The 17,572-nt window shown below is 40.5% G+C and overlaps 1 protein-coding gene across 3 annotated transcripts in view; it reads left to right on the forward strand.

The window, feature by feature from the left end:
• The window catches only part of TRPM6 (transient receptor potential cation channel subfamily M member 6), a 161,114-nt gene that overhangs the window by 57,201 nt on the left and 86,341 nt on the right, over positions 1 to 17,572 (forward strand). For 2 of the 3 annotated variants that reach the window (XM_073345123.1, XM_073345124.1), the window contains exons 4-6: positions 679 to 859; positions 13,107 to 13,320; positions 15,665 to 15,789. In XM_073345123.1, the coding sequence (XP_073201224.1) occupies positions 679 to 859; positions 13,107 to 13,320; positions 15,665 to 15,789 (520 nt within the window). Of the gene's footprint in view, positions 1 to 678; positions 860 to 12,685; positions 12,760 to 13,106; positions 13,321 to 15,664; positions 15,790 to 17,572 lie in introns of those variants that run through there. The other variant, XM_073345125.1, reaches the window with a different exon arrangement.

The following is a 17,572-nucleotide window of genomic DNA, read 5'->3' on the forward strand; positions in this document are numbered from 1 at the left end:
ATATCACAAGAATATTTTAAAACCTGAAATGTTCCCAGAGAAGATGCCAGGTGTATTAATAGATTAAGCTAGAAGGCGAGACTAGGAACTTGTTGAATAGTAGTGTCTTCTGCTGTGGGTTTTCTATGCCAAATGCAATTCTGCTAATGTCTCATTAATATTCTACTTCAGTGGACGTACTTTATTACATTCAATTAAGTAGTAGTTGAGATAAAATAGCATAAAGCTTCTTAATCTCTATCCAGTTAAAGGGCAGCCCTGTCCTTGTGATGTCCTACTCGTCCATGACTGGAGCTCCTAGGTGCAACCACAATACAAATAAATTAATCATCATCATAATCCATTTTAGAATCCCACTATTTATCTTAACTGGGATCCAGAAATCCAGAAGGCTGAGCATTGTAAGTCTGAAATTCAACTTTCAGTTTAATTCATTAATAGCTTATGGATGTGGCAAGCTATACAAACATTTGCAAAGTGTAAGAAAGAGACAAGACCCAGAGATAGCTGAGTGTGTTGGTGTTTTAATCCCATGTCTTTTTGTCCCTATTAATTGTTTTAATTTGATTAAATTTAATTTGATGGCAGATTGCTATGTAGTGTGATGCCAATTTTGCAGATTTAACAAGTGGTATTTGAGATAATCTATGTAATGCATGACTCTATTTTTAATTTGAGATGTTGCTGTGGACGGCTGATTAGAGATCATCCTGGGATAGAGTATAGTTCACCTGTCTACCAGTCTACCAGAGAGAGGGAGAATGAAGAATGGTCTGTCGAAAAGCATACACGTACAAGTCCTACTGACTCATTTGGAACGATCAATTTCCAAGACGGAGATCACACTTACCATGCCAAGGTTTGCCTGTAAACTACAACTTTATTTGATTTTAACAATGCTGGGTTAACATGACTTCTCTTTTTACGATTTTAATGATAAAGAAACTGGACAAGTTAAAATTAGCACTAGGTGAACCTCAAACTGTTTGGCTGAAACAAGAAAACAGACCAAGTTCAAAGTGGCCCAGTAAAAGCATGCATATAGTGCCTTCATGTTACACTATTAGTTTGGGAGCAGAAGGTAGTAAAATCTCATTATGTGGACAAGTTAATTGTAGAGAGGTAAGGGAGGTGTTGTTTGATATGTAAAAAGCCACAAAATTATCATTTTAATGTTGTCACCGTCTGCGACATGGCATGGGAAACTTGCTGACCTCCAGACTTTCAGCCCCGGGTCCTCTGGCTGGAGGAAATTTTGATAATACAATGTCATCAGAAATGGGTCGAGTTGGGTATCATTCGAAAGCCCTTTCTCCCATGAGCACAATGATACCAAACACAACAAACCTAGAACAAATACATATTGAGAAAATGTTTAAAAATCAATGTTTTTTAAATTATACCATAACACAGGGATGCAGTGCGTACACAGAAAAAAACATTGATCTTTGGTAATCCTAGGGAAGTTAGCCTTGAGAAGTAGGATTCAAAACATTTATTCATCAAAGTCCTATCTTCTCCATCTAGGGCACCACTCCTAGATGCATTGTCACCCTGATCGTTGTCTGGGCCACATTCATACATTTCCATACAGGGCAGGCTGTTGGCCAAATGTTTTCAGGGAAATGAGCACCTGAGCTTTGCACCCAAGCATTTCATTAGCTGAAGAACTGATTTGGGAGAACATGGTATTTCACACAAGACAGGTGGGATCAGTCCATCCTCCAAGACATACGTGTGCCCTATAGAGGAGGGTAGTTTTGGATTCATTCAGTCATTCTGGAGCCATTCCATTTCTTGATAATTTTCCCTCTTGATAGTGGGTGGAAATGTACCCCTTGTTGGTCATTTGTCTTTTTCTTGGAAAACAACCACTAATGTAACTCTTCAAGTATTGTAATGTTGGTCTTCAAATGGTAAACTTGACATATGAATGATTCCAATGCATTTATGACCTCACCAGTGACTGTCTCAGCCATTCCAAGCACTTTCAGAGTGAGGAGAGTGTCTTTAGAGGTTGAATCAAATGCCTTCTGATAAAATTTATGAATTTGGCTGAGTCACACAGTTTGCACTGGTAAAACAGTATTTGTTTCTGTTGCTTTTACTTTTTGATGAAACACATTACATACATTCTTGGTGTTGCACTTGAGGTGATGCACAATATCATTTGCATGGTGTCTTTTGGGTCAGTGCACCCATTTAACTTTACTTTTATGCAACGTTCCCACTTAGAGTGGCTGCCTCATATAGTTTCTCTCCTGTCTCATGGGTTGAAACTGTGCTTAATGGATGCCTTTGGGCTTCTGGCTTGCCATAGAAGAAGCAGGTGGTGTTCTTGAAACACATGTCATGGGACCTACTATAAGTCAAGTGTAACATCTGATGAAGTGAGCTGTAGCTCACGAAACCTTATGCTCAAATAAATTTGTTAGTCTCTAAGGTGCCACAAGTACCCCTTTTCTTTTTGCATATACCAGCGTGTTATCTAGAGCAGTGAGGAGCTGTATCATCACCTGCCCTGTAACCTGAGGTGCCCTGCAATGCCATGCTGCTGTAGCTCCCAACCTGAATCCCTCACAGTCACCAGCATGCAGATGCCGCTGAGTGTTTGTGAGTAACTGCAGCATGCCAGCCGTACTCTAGTCACACTTTGGCTCTCACCAGCCACTACTACAGGGTGACCCCTGGAATGTATGTTATGTACTGTCCAGCCCTCTCCTGAGATATTAGGTCTGTTGTCCCTCCAAGGGAACAATACACAACAACTTGCCACCTTAAATGGCAATTTAATTTAAACACACTAGATTGGATTAAACAATCAAACAAGTTTATTAACAAAAGAAGATAGGATTTTAAATGAGTACAAGTAATAAGGCATAAACCTCAGAAATGATTATATGAAGAATAAAGATAAAACATTTTCTAGTTCCTAACTTAACAAACTTCACTGGATTCCAGGTAAAGTCCTTACCATATCCTTCCAACCATGTTCCTGATCAAAATCTTCAGGTTAGGACCTCTCCCACAAAGTCCAACAGCTGTTTCTTTTGTCGTCTTAGGTGCAAGGAGGGAGATGGACAGGGAGAGAGATATCTTGGGATGTTTGCCCTTCACTGTTATACTTCAGCCCCCCTCATATAGTGCTATCCTGTGTGCTGAGATGCAGTTTTTCTTTGTCTTCTTTTTCTCTCTCACTGTCTGAGGACTTTATTTACAGCTTATTTGCAAATTGCGGTAACCATACATCCCTTTAAGTCCTGCTTGACTGGTTGTGCCCTAACTGGTGCTAGGTGGGTTTGAACATGTGCTTTTATCATTATACAGGGTGGATTTCATAACTTTACACACAATATTGTTGCATACAGTTCACCATGATATTATTGACTGGTGAGCTATTAGTTTTCAAATGATACTTCCCAAGACATTTTGTACAAAGATTATTACAGTAATATGTAGGGTGTGAATACAAAGGTGCATTCAGTCACAGTGAGTCTTGCCCACAGCTAGTACTTGTCCCTGATTTTCAACTTTTCCCTGATTCTTGATGTGCTTCCTCTCCAACCTTGCCATGATTTAGTTTATGGGCACACTTCTTAGAGTACGTAAGGTGCCACTGAGCATTGTGTTTAACCAGGTGCTCCATGGTGATATTCTCCAAAGATGCAGCTGCTAGTCGGTATGCTCTGTCTTCCGACTGATGCCTAAAAATGATCAAAACCAATGTAAACTCAAGGATTTTGTAATACTTTGGGTTTGTAATTAATTGTTTTGTAATGTATGTTATGTAACTGTGCATGCCATTTGCAGATGGATTCCAATAATTTCTGGCTGGATGCTGACACCTTAAACAGTAGTAAATGCCTTACTACAACTCTTTTGGCATAAAAGCAAAGCTCATAAGCAATAGAACTACTTCTTTTTAGCTGGTAATTGCAAATCAATTTGAAGGGCCCCTTTCATTTTATAATCTGTTAATCTGTAACTTTAAAAACATGAATCAGATATCATGTTCTGATCATTAATTGATAACACACTACTGTCAGTCGAGGGCCGCAATTTAACTTTGTGAGGGTACATGCCTGACACTCCTGTGTTAAAGTGAAATGAAAATAGTTAATTTTAAAAAATATTTTCTGGACTGTATATCTACATAATTGTTCTAGGTTTGTCATGGTTGGTACCATGCTGGTCATGGGAGAAAGGGCTTTCAAATGACACCCAACTTGACCCATTTCCAAGGACATTGTTCTATAAACCTTTCCACCAAATGGAGGACCTGGAGCTGAGAGGACAGCAAATCCCCTTCCGCTATGCCACCGACAGCATTGAAATTATGAATCAGTAGATTTTTACTAATCAAATGACATCTCCCTTACCCTTCTATCATTAACTTGCCAATAGAACTACACACACTCCCAGACTGTACACTGTGATCAAAACAGTCTGGTTCTTACTCACAATGAGGTCCACAGATCCATGACTGTTCCTCTGCTCTACGTAGGCAGACCAAATCTGTCAATCAGAGGCAGGAGAGGGTACTCTGAGAAACTGCTAGATGTCATCTTCCTCTCCAGTTGCAGGCAGGCAGACCAGCTCTTCCCCTACTGCAGAGCAAATTTAAAGAAAAAAAAGGCTTAAAATCTTCAGACCATCAGGATTTGCCTTTATCAGCAGAAATGATCCCTTTTCTTCTCTGAATCCCTGTGCCTCTCCGTGCCCCCTGCTTTTCCAGGTAGCATGCAGCATGGCAGAGAAGGCTCAGAACAGAGAGAGAACCAGACACTGTCTCCTATACCTCCCTGCCGATTAAGTGCCTGCACAGAGATCTATGCCTCTTTTGTGGAGGCCCATGGCTCTCTCAAGTGCTCAGGTTGTGGCAGGATTTTGGTAGGATTTCCTGCAGCCTCTGTCTCCAAGCAGGAGTACTCCCAGGAAGCAGTGGCAACACCTCAGCAGCAAAATTCCCTGGGTCTGGCACAGGCAGGGATACCAGTCCTCCGACCAGCACAATCAGCAGCTCTCTCCCCTCTTACCTCATCCCTCCATCCCTGAGGAGTGAAGACTGAAGCACTGTACCAAAGGGCCAGGGAAGCTTCCTGACGAGCTGCTGAAGCCCATGCTAGCCACAACTGTTGGCTGTGGAACAGCTGCCCAGTCCCTCCCTCACACCGCTGCAGTGGCAGGGGGCTACCAATAGTGTTCCAGAGCAGACAGAGCAAAGAGATCCTGATAAGGGGTCCTCACCCCAACCCCTCCTTCCATGCTACAGCTTGGCCAGCCCTGCAGTAGCCCAGAACTACTCCTGGCCAACAGTGTCAGCCCAGATCCGTCTCATAGTGCAACAAGTGGCCCAAGTACTCACTTTGAACCTCCAAGACTGGAGCCTGGTGTACTCCTGGGGTAGGGTCAGCTTATCTCCAGGCCACATCTAGGAATCTCCCTTGAACAAAGCATGGGACCCAGAGAAGCCCCCTCTGGCCCCAGTCCAGCACAAACCTCTTGCCTGAACCCCCTCTATTTCAGGGTAAGAAAGCTGCTCAAAAAGTAACCACAGGGTCCCTCTTCACAGGACTGTCACTATGAAATATCACTCTCTGCACTTGAGAGTCACCCTAACATAAAGTGCACAAAAAAGAGCCCCTCGATCCCCTTCATCTTCTGAAGATCCTGACTCGGGGGATTTCTGTAGGAGGTGCTCTGAGAAGCACAAAGTGAAAGTGAAATGTGTTTCCTTAAGCTGCCTAAATATGCAGAGTACAAGAGAGAGACATTTCTCAACACTTCATTCCTCTGCTCACCTTCATGAGTGCAGCACATTGGATATTCGTCAGCACCTAGTTCCTCTGTTCACCCTCACACAGGATAATCATCAGTGTTGGGTTCCCCAGCTCACTATCACAAACTGCAGCCTTGCAAATCACAGATGTTGTTTCCTCTAGGTGTTCCGTACACACAACCCCACAAAGTACAGGAAGACCAGCACTCCAACTCAGAGTTAGAAACTCAAATAATAAAATATTTTTGTAAAAAACCAGAAAAGACAAAAGGATGGACTTTCAAGCAAGCATGTGTTGGGTATTCTGAGAATTGTAAACTGTTCTAATGAAGTCTGCAGGTGCCCTAGATAAGCTATAGCTCTATACCCCTCCTCATGCCCCTGTGAGGGTGTAATAATGGGATAGGGATTTTCCCTCAATGTCAAAATTTAACCTGGGATCACTACAGAAGGTAAATGTGCCTTTTCCCCTTGTGGTCAGGGAGTTGTCATTTCTAAGTGGGATTTATTTATTTTTTTTACCTGAAAGAATGGCCACCTCACTCTACAGGCCTGTCACAGGCAGCCAAGTTCAGGCTGGCATAATCTTGGGCCCCTCCTTTGGGCTCAAAAACTATCAGGGGACCAGGCCAACAAAAAAAAAAAGAACTGTCATCTCACCCTAAGGGCTCCAGTAGGTTTCCACAAGCAATGCTAACATGGATGGCCCCTCTCAATCTATTTAAAAAGGTACAAGGGAAGGTAACAAACAGATGTCATGAAACACATAAGGGGTATGTCCGGATACCTTGCCTTAACCCATAGTCTGGCTGAAGGGAGAGCAGAGATTTCCACTGCTGACTGAGCCACTCCTTGCCATGGGGCACTCGTGTTAATGTTCTTGAGCAAGTTGTGTAAGTCTTTAGGACTGTGCCTGGAGGGCAATAAACTTTGCCGAGTGCATTTGTCACTGAACTGTGCCCATGGTCTGTCTCTGAGTAACATCAAGGTCTGCTGAATTAGTAGGCTGTGCTCTCTGCTCATGCTGGTAACACCGGAGCTCCAAGAACAGAAGCACTTAGCTGCTGTGACAGCTTAGCAGGCTTGACAGTGTTGCCATAGCAACAACATTCCTCAGCACTTGACAACATGAAGTGACAACAGTTTGACAGTCTCTCAGATACTTCCTAAACTTGGTCTAGGAGCACAACACTGTCAGTACAGGTTCTTGTCTTTTGGTTTAGCAACAGCATTGCAAATGTTTATGGAAATGCTGGCAGTGTTAGTAGTAGCTTTCAGACATGAAGGAATCCAAGTCTAACTCTTACCGTGTGACCTCCTTAGACAAACCTCATGCAGAGCAGTCTTAGACTGCACCTCCCAAGGGATAAGGATGCTGTAGAATCACTGTTTAGAGAAAGGTTTCAGAGGAACAGCCGTGTTAGTCTGTATTCGCAAAAAGAAAAGGAGGACTTGTGGCACCTTAGAGACTAACCAATTTATTTGAGCATGAGCTTTCGTGAGCTACAGCTCACTTCATCAGATGTTTACCGTGGAAACTGCAGCAGACTTTATATACACACAGAAATCATGAAACAATACCTCCTCCCACCCCACTGTCCTGCTGGTAATAGCTTATCTAAAGTGATCAACAGGTGGGCCATTTCCAGCACAAATCCAGGTTTTCTCACCCTCCACCCCCCCACACAAATTCACACTCCAGGAGAGTGAATTTGTGTGGGGGGGTGGAGGGTGAGAAAACCTGGATTTGTGCTGGAAATGGCCCACCTGTTGATCACTTTAGATAAGCTATTACCAGCAGGACAGTGGGGTGGGAGGAGGTATTGTTTCATGATTTCTGTGTGTATATAAAGTCTGCTGCAGTTTCCACGGTAAACATCTGATGAAGTGAGCTGTAGCTCACGAAAGCTCATGCTCAAATAAATTGGTTAGTCTCTAAGGTGCCACAAGTCCTCCTTTTCTTTTTGTTTAGAGAAAGGTTTCAGAGTAGCAGCCGTGTTAGTCTGTATTCGCAAAAAGAAAAGGAGTACTTGTGACACCTTAGAGACTAACAATAATTAGTTAAGAGACAATAGTCTCTAAGGTGCCACAAGTACTCCTTTTCATTTAGAGAGAGAATCAGTTAACTCACTCTCTGTGTATTCCCCATTTTGGAGTGAGCACAGATGCTATCCTCTACAAAGTTCCTTATTTTCAGAAAGACAGGCAAGGCTACAGAGCTTCCTCTGATCTGCAGTGAAGTTATCTCTTGCCAGAAGGATTCTCAGGTCATTCAAATGGTGGATGACTACAAGCAGATTCAACTCAGGTTTTATTATAGGAGAATCAATCAGGATAGTTATTGCCACAGATGCAAGCCCAGAGGGATGAGACACTCACACAGGATTGAGGACAGTCCAAGGAATCTGGTCCAAACAAGAGAGCAAGTACAGCATAAACTGGCTAGCGCTCCGGGCAATCCTATATGATAACAAGGCCCTGCTCCCATATCTGGGCCCACCTCATGCTGATCATGACAGATGACACCACAGGTATGTCCTATGTCAACAAACAAAAGGGAACAAGGTTTATAGTCCTTCAAAGAGAAACTCCTCCTGATGACTTGGGCAGAGGAGAATTTGCAGTCAACTTACTCCCTTGACATCCAATAAAAAGTTGAAAGTCACAGCTGATGGCTCAGGCAAAAGTTAGATCATTCAGAATGGGAACTACACCCCATGGTGTTCCATCTATTGATAAAGAATTTGGTCTCCCAGAAGTGGATCTATTTGCCTCCCACCTGAATCACAAAGTTCAGTGCTATTCTTTTGCTGTGGGGTCACAAAAATGGCCAAAAGACACTCTTACCTATCTTTCCTTTCCTCACCAGGATGCTTCAAAAGATCGGTAGAGAAGCAGCACTGGTAAATCTGGAAGCCACTGTGATGTTTTGGGGTGCTCTCAGACCAGTATGGGGCTCTGACACTGCCTTCCCTATTACCTTGTGTGAGACTTTGTGCTGTGAAGCTGTCATTCAGATCCTTGACACCAATAGCCAGACCTCAAGCATAAGTTCTCACCTGGGCTCTCACCAGCCTAGTTACTACTTGCAGGGTGACACCAACAGCTCTTCTAGTCCCGAGTCTCTCCAAATACAGTCTCCCTGAGTTCTTAATTACCAAACACTGGCACTGTTCCCCCCTGGTTTATCACCCCCAAAATCAGCCCTCCAGCTACCAGCTTGCATTGGCATATACATGCCACATTGTGTCTTGGGATTGAGCTAGGGTGCAAAGTACATCTGTCACAAATAACAGGTTCTCTAACTCAGGCAGCTACTTGGAGTTAATTAAGAAGATGAAATTGGTGAAATGCACACAAACTTTGAGCTTTAGTTAATAAAGACAAATATAATTGAAATAAGAGATAAATTAATATACACAAGAATAAATACAATAATATAGTTTCCTGCATTGTTCGCACTTACAGTCTTACACTGCACATACTTACCACCTTATGGAGACCATTAGAAACAAAGATGGAAGGAAATTTAAAAGGAGATCACCCCAAGAGAAAGGTGCTGGGCCTGGCTTCCCACCTCATTGTCCCATGTAATTGTTCTGGTGTCCCAATAACAGGTCTGACAACCACATCATTTGTATACCTTTTCCTATTCCACCCACATATGACCAGGTCCAGATCTGACACATGTCCAGGTACATATTCCAGCACGTGTGTGGTGTTCTAGCCAACCATATGTGGTACTCTGGCTAACTATAGTTAAACTGCTGACCATTAATACCTCAATTGCATCAATTAATGTCCCAGAAGTTTCACTACGTCCACACAGTTAGCTCCATGGTTACTATATTACAAAAGTACCCTAAGGTGATACCGTGTGTTCATGTGTGGTTTACCTGCTTATCACACAATACATTACTAAATGATCACAAAATAAATATTGCTAAATTTTATAACCATAGGTCAAGCAAGTATCATTTCATAACCTTTGGTCAAGCACATACTACTCATGCTGGCTTATGCCAACTGCCAGCTTCTAATGGGCTTCATTCTAAGCCCTTAATACTTAATATTTAAGACCTATAGCCAAGTGTATTTTTCATAACTACATACTTCTAGTTGCTATTACAGTTTCAAGAACTTCCATTATTCTTTCTATAAGCATGCTTAAGCAGATATGTTAAATTTTACCCTAAACTATAAACCCTCCAAAGTTGGGTCAGAGATCAATAGTCAATAATACAGTTTGCAGACCAGATACCTGCTTGGTATGAAAATAATCAAAACGTTTATTTAATAGAAAAATCACAGATTCAAAGATGAAATAGTAAAGCAAAAGCAAACATATACAAGTTACACAGAAACATAAAGACACAATCTCAGCCTTTACACTTTCACATCAATAAAATCCCTTATCTAATAAAATACCCTGATGCCTTTACGCAGTTTCCCAGCATACACCCTAGCTATCACATTCATGGATCCAGCATTTATGGACAGTCACCCACCTCAAGACTGTTCCTCGGGTTCTGAATAAAAAAACATCAGTTGCAAGCTGTTTTTAAAAGGCTTTTTCTTTTCTATTTCCCCCTTTTGGCCCATGATAACTCATGGTTATTCAGAGGAGGGAAACTACCTCTTAACTTCGACAGCTTGGGGGGATGTCTCAATGTTTTCCATTAACTCTAACAGAGAGACAAGGTGGGTGAGGTAATATCTTTTATTGGACCAACTTCTATTGGTGAAAGAGACAAGTTTTTGAGCTTACACAGAGCTCTACTTCAGGTGTGGAGATTTGCATAAGCTCAAAAGTTTTGTCTCTCTGATCAACGGAAGATGGTCCAGTAAAAGATACTTCCACACCCACTTTGTCTCTCTAAAATACCCTGGGACCAACACAGTTACAACAACACTGCATACATTAACTCTAATGGTCCATCATTGTCTTTTCCTGGGCTGGACTGTTACTTAAATCTGGTTTCATGTAAACACCCGGCTTGTGAGGGCCACCCCTCCGTGCTTGATTGTTCACTCTCCTGCTGGGAAGTGTAGTTGGAGTTGTAGTACAGATTATGAGCACAGTTTTCCATATACACAAATACACAGATTCATAATTTCAGTCTGTATACATATCTCATAATGGCGATCAAGTTCAGAACATTACCAGTTTTCATAAAAGACCTTACTTGATAGTACAATAATACAGTATGTAATCAGTTGCTTTAACTGCTCATTTTTGGGGTATAACCCTTTAGTTCTCCACTTGGGATGTCTGGCCCCTAGTTGTCACAGCTGCATTCTGGCCAAGGAGATCTTGATTCTCTGACCACCTTAACATAGTACAAATACCTCCCATGCCCTTTTCACCTAGAGGGGATATGATATTACAAAGTCTGGTTATGCGTCAGAATCCAGAAAGTCTGAACCTAGGTGCCTGGTTCTTGAATGGAGCCTCTTGAGCCAAAATCTTAGAAGAAGTAATATTCACACTTCTAGCTTCCAGAGATAAGTTGACTAACTCAGTGTATTCAGTGGCCTGGTTGAGGATTATCCATTGGTACCAGGACAAGGAGTTCACTCCTCACATTTGCATCAATACTACAGATTCTTGAATTTCTTTGAGATGGACTCAAGCTAGGCCTGGCAGTTTAGACTCACAAAGATCAAGTTACTGCTTTGTCTAGCATCCTTAATGCAGCAGACAAGAAGTAAATTTCACCTTACCCAGATGTCCAGCATTTTTCTTATGAGAGCAACATTTTCTTCTACTTCCTTCTCAGTTGCACAAAGTTCTTTTATGACATCTTACCTGGTTCTCAGTGCCATTAAAGGCCCTCCATTTGAACCACTCATGAAGGTGTATAATTAATTCCTAACCATTGAAGTGGCCTTTTTATTGTAATTATGTCTGTTCACAGGGTGTCAGAGTAGGGTGCTCTTTTTCTGGAACCTCAATATTGCACCTTCCATAAATCTGACCTTGTCTTAATACTAAAGATTAACTCCAGACTCCATAAAGCACAGGATATTGCTCTTCCACCCTTCTGCCCACCTCTGTTGACCCCCAAAGACAAACTGTGGCATACTTTGGATGTCTGCAGAGCTCTCAAAGGATATATTCACTGCACAGTTCAGATCACAGAGAGAAATGCTTTTTATGCTTTATTATCTGGTGTCAAAGGGAAAGAAGGCTTTGAAATCTTCAGTAATTGAGCCACCTGGAAATGGTATCTCAGCAGCATAGAAGTGAGAAAGCATAACTCCATCTTCCAATATCAGAACTTGGTCCTCCAGAACTGCAGTCACTTCATGGGCCAGAAGACCTTACACTTCCTACAAAGAAATTGGTAAAGCAGCCACTTGGTCATCTGTCCATACTAGCTTTAAATTCTACAAGCTGGACATCAGTCATGATTTGATGCTGCCTTTGGTAGTCAGGTGCTCCTTGCTGTAGTATCCCAGTAATTATTAGGAAAGGGTTATCCCTTTTACATCTATTCATAACTGTATATAGAGGTTCGCCCCATCCCCTCCCTCAAATGGATACAGCTATGAAAATTGCAATGTCATGGATTTGAGGACCTCATTACAAATAAGAATAGAGAAATTTATCTGCGCCTTACCTGAAAATTTCCTTTGTTGGAGTAATGAGGTCCACAGATCCAACACATCCTGAGTGGGATGTTAACTGGGAAAAGATTTGGGATTATTAACTGGCACTCAGTGTTATTTATTGAATTCCTTGATCTGCAGGAGTATTGTTCTTTTTAGTTTAATGCTTTTTGAAAAAAATTTTTTTTACTGATTTGTGATTAATTCTTATAGGCTATGGAAGTGTCTCAAATGGCAGTGTCTCATAGGTGGAGCCACACCTCCCCTGCCTCTGATTGACAGGTTTTGTCCGCACCAAGGCTGCATAGAGCAAAGATCCAATGTCATGGGTTTGTGGACATCATTATTCCAAGGAGGGAAATTTTTAGGTGAGGTGTGGATATATTTCTTGTTATGAGTTCACTGAAGTTTGATATTTCAGTATTAGAACCCCATTTGCATTCTTTTTTTTCTTACCACAAGCACAGCTATGGAACATCACTAAGACCTTGCAAACTAGGGAGATTTATATGGCTATATGTATGTCTCAATGACTTGGACACTTTTATGCTATTCTCAGTAGGTCTCATTTTTTAAAGTCCCTTTCTTTGTGAAACATTAGAACTTTCACAACAAGGTCTTGAAGACTTTAGAACTGAGTACTTTCTAAGGTGCCACCATGTCTAGTTTTGGTTATTTAAAAAACATGCAATATACACGAGTGTGTTTCTTCCAGTATATTAGAACCTCTTATGACACCAAGCTGGACCAGCTATTACATCTGATGCTGAAAGAATGGCAGATGGAGCTGCCAAAGCTAGTGATCTCTGTTCATGGAGGCATCCAAAACTTCAAGCTTCCATCTAAGGTCAAACAGGTTTTCAGCAAAGGGTTGGTCAAAGCGGCTGAGACTACAGGAGCATGGATAATAACAGAAGGCATCAACAGTGGTAATTCTTTTTATCTATCTGGCTTTTCATCTAATACTTGCTCTTTGTTTTTCTCAGACGTACAAACTTGAGGGGTGATACAATGTATTGATGTAATGCAGTAATTTGGGGTTACTTATAACACAAAATAAGAAACTATAATTTGGAAATAAAAATAAAAGAAAATAGATATTCTGAGGGTATAGTAGACATGGGTGTGTCATCAGGCTGCTCCAGTTTTGACCAGTATTTTTAATACTTTCTATGAAAAAAGACCTGATCGTGTTATGCATGAAATAAGAAGCAAACTGCAGACCAATTGGAGTTGGCTGGAGTGCTTGACTTAGAATAGATTTTGATCTATTTTAGTAAAATGGTTGGAGTCCTAATACTGTATCAACTGCTAGCTATTTTGGTCAAGTGTTTGTTTTAAACAAAATTTCATTTATTTAGATTTCATTCAGGTTTATAAGTGTGAGCATTTTAAATTATGGTGCTCTGTTAACTAACCTGTGAATGCACTGAAACTCCCTGAAGAGTCACTCTTTACATTCCTCAAATGCTGAAATAATCTTGTTTCTTTAGTTGTATTCAGTGTAGTCATCTCACTTAGGGAACATGCTGATCTAGGGGAACCTCGCAATGACCTATACTACCCTGCTATAGTGCAATATCCCATAATGGAAATGGCGATAATAATTAGATTATAAAATCTATGGGATGGACTTTGCCATATCACTGAACTCTAGAGTAATTGTTCATAACATTATAAATTATTAGATTAATGTAATCATTTTTCTGTTATCTGTAACGGCTCTGCAAACAGACTTTTTTTTTTAACAGATTAGCTTTTTCAAAATTGTTAAAACACTTTGTAAACACACAGATTTCAGACAATGAGTTATTTGCAAACTATTCACAGTGGGCCAGATCTTCTCGTGACCCCCTGAGGGGTCCCAAACCCCAGTTTGAGAACCCCTGAGTTAGTGTAAATCAGTATAGCTTTCTGAAAATCAGTGTAGCAATGCTGACTTACACCAGTTGAGGGTCAGACCTTTTAACTAAGGGCTTGTCTGCACAGGGACATTCAGGGAAATTAATCCATATTAACTAAAGATGTGAATTTGAAGTGGATTACTTAAACCACATTAAATCCCTGTTTGGAATAAACCAAAGGAGGGTTGGGAATACTAACAAAGTGAATTGGTGATGTTTATACTCTCATACCATTTTTATAGCAATTTTCCAGTTCTAAGTGTGCGTGCTCCCTATTGATCAGGATCAGGCCTTGAATCACTGGCTGGCATTCATCATACTGTGGGCTGAGGAACTTTCAGTTTTGAAATTACTGTTTCAGTGTGTATTAGAAGAGGTTGGAAGGGGATAATAGACAAGGGAAAGAAAGATGCATTAGTTTTTTAGCTATTCTATAATTCAAAAATCAGAAAAGGTCACAGTCAAGGTATTTTTTTTATAATATTAAAATAATTTTTAATTGCTGTTAGTTGTCATAACTGCTTGAAAATTTGAAAGTGAAATGTTTCCTTATCCATTTTTTTTGGTTTTTTTACTCAAGTTATTTTATTAAGTGTAGAGTTTCTCCTCAGTGTGAGGCTGCTGATTTGTTATGTAGGACTTTTATAAAATAACAGGTTTCTTCTGGGTGAAAATATTCAAAAACAATTAGTTTATTTTGAAAAAAGTTCTCAAAAATTGGGGCACATCAACTTTGATATCCATTCAAAGTTATTTAAATGGTTAAAAATAAAAATTAGATTCAATACTTTAAAAAGTAAGTCCTGAAGAAGAGATCCATTTTGACCTTATTTCTGAAAACACTTACGCTTAACATTATGCATGTGAATAGTCCCATTGGTTACACACACGTGTAATGTTAAGCATGAGCAAGTCTGGAAGAATGGGGCACTATATTATTGTGTCCATTAATTAAACCTCACTTTTCCTATAATCCAGGGGTTCTCAAACTGGGGGTCGGGACCCCTCAGGGGTCGCAAGGTTATTACATGGGAGGGGGAGTCACGATCTGTCAGCCTCCAACCCAAACCCCGCTTTGCCTCCAGCTTTTATAATGGTGTTAAATATACAAAAAAGTGTTTTTTTAAATTTATGAGGGAGGTCGCACTCAGAGGGTTGCTATGTGAAAGGGGTCACCAGTACACAAGTTTGAGAACCACTGCTGTAATCTATATGAAGTATAACAATAGAGTGTATAATTATAATTACACTTACATTAAAAATAACTACAGAGTAAAATAGATGATGGAAGCAACTTTGGAAGTGTTGATCACAGTTGTGTAGCAGGAATTCAAATGTAGAATAATAATAATGATGATTATCTATTTAGGAGTGTCCAGGCATGTGGGGGATGCCCTGAAAGCTCATGCCTCTCAATATTTGAGAAAGGTCTGTGCCATTGGAATCCCTCCTTGGGGTATCATTGAGAACCAGAGGGACTTGATTGGAAAAGATGTGAGTTAATTAACTTTTTGTTCAGTCAATTGTACAAGAGTCTGCCAGCTTTCTTATCCACTTGTTGGTTTCCACTGTATTGTATCTTAATTTTTGGTGGCCAGATGGGAAACTGCCATGCATCATGAAAGAAGTAGTCCAGCCCATGGAGGGAATAAAGGCATAAAGCACTCACATTACAGGTGCCCATAAGGCACTACAGTAGCTCAGTCAAGTGTAGACCTGAAATGAAATGTTTGTTTCAATTTTTTCAAATGGAAAAATTAAAAATATTAGGAAAAATTTACTTTTTTCCTGTGGAAAATTTCAGTTTTGTAAAAAATACATTTTATCCTTGTCAAGGTTCCTTTTTCACTCTGAACTCTAGGGTACAGATGTGGGGACCTGCATGAAAACCCCCTAAGCTTATTTTTATCAGCTTAGGTTAAAACTTCCCCAAGGTACAAACTATTTTACCTTTTGTCCCTGGACTTTATTGCTGCCACCACTAAGCATCTAACAAATATAACCAGGAAAGAGGCCACTTGGAAATGTCTTTCCCCCCAAAATCTCCCCAAGCCCTACACCCCCTTTCCTGGGGAAGGCTTGATAAAAATCCTCACCAATTTGCATAGGTGAACACAGACCCAAACTGTTGGATCTTAAGAACAAGGGAAAAGCAATCAGGTTCTTAAAAGAAGAATTTTAATCGAAGAAAAAGTAAAAGAATCACCTCTGTAAAATCAGGATGGTAAATACCTTACAGGGTAATCAGATTCAAAACATAGAAAATCCCTCTTGGCAAAACCTTAAGTTACAAAAAGAGACAAATACAGGAATATACATTCCATTCAGCACAACTTATTTTATCAGACATTTAAACAAAACAGACTCTAACGCATATCTAACTAGATTGCTTATTAACTCTTTACAGGAGTTCTGACCTGCATTCCTGCTCTGGTCCCGGAAAAAGCAACACACAGACAGAGAGAACCCTTTGTTTCCCCCCCCCCCCAGCTTTGAAAGTATCTTGTCTCCTTATTGGTCATTTTGGTCAGGTGCCAGCAAGGTTATCTATAGCTTCTTAACCTGTTACAGGTGAAAGGGTTTTTCCTCTGGCCAGGAAGGATTTAAAGGTGGTTAGCCTTCCCTTTATATTTATGACAATCCTAAAAAAAATATTGACAGCAAATTCCCAACCAGCACTAATAGTATTAAGCCCATAAAAACTTTGTTTAATGACAGTTAAGGATGACTGGGAATGCCCCACCAACTCAAAACCTAAAAAGTATGGAAATAACAAGTTAAGGGGAAATTCTCCTGCATTTCTTGCTGCTTTCATATTGTCTGCAACACTGTCGATAACTCACTCCTGCACTCCATAAGGCTTTCACTTCCATTTCCGACAGATACGAAAAAAAAATATGTATGCCAGCTTCATCAAACGTGCACTTTTGAGCATGATTAGGCCTCCTAAGTGCTATGGTAATACAAATGACAATAATAATACTACTAATAATTAATAATGCCTTAACATTGCTGAGGTTACCGTTAAGATTTTGTGCTAGAGAGCAAGTTATCACTGAGCTGCCCGCCGATCCAGCGGGTAGTATAGACATACCCGAAGAGAAGTTTTTGTGTTCATTTCCTAGGTTTTTTTTTTTTTTGTAGAGGGTTGGCCCCTAGGGTCAAAGAGAGAAGAGGGGGAGATGCAAATGGCTGAAATATAAAACACCTGTATTTTGGTGTGTAACACTATAATTTACAAATTGTAGTAGTCCTTAATTACAAATATGTGTTATAG

Source organism: Lepidochelys kempii, chromosome 5 (assembly GCF_965140265.1).
Source record: "Lepidochelys kempii isolate rLepKem1 chromosome 5, rLepKem1.hap2, whole genome shotgun sequence".
Taxonomy (NCBI): Eukaryota; Metazoa; Chordata; order Testudines; family Cheloniidae; genus Lepidochelys; species Lepidochelys kempii.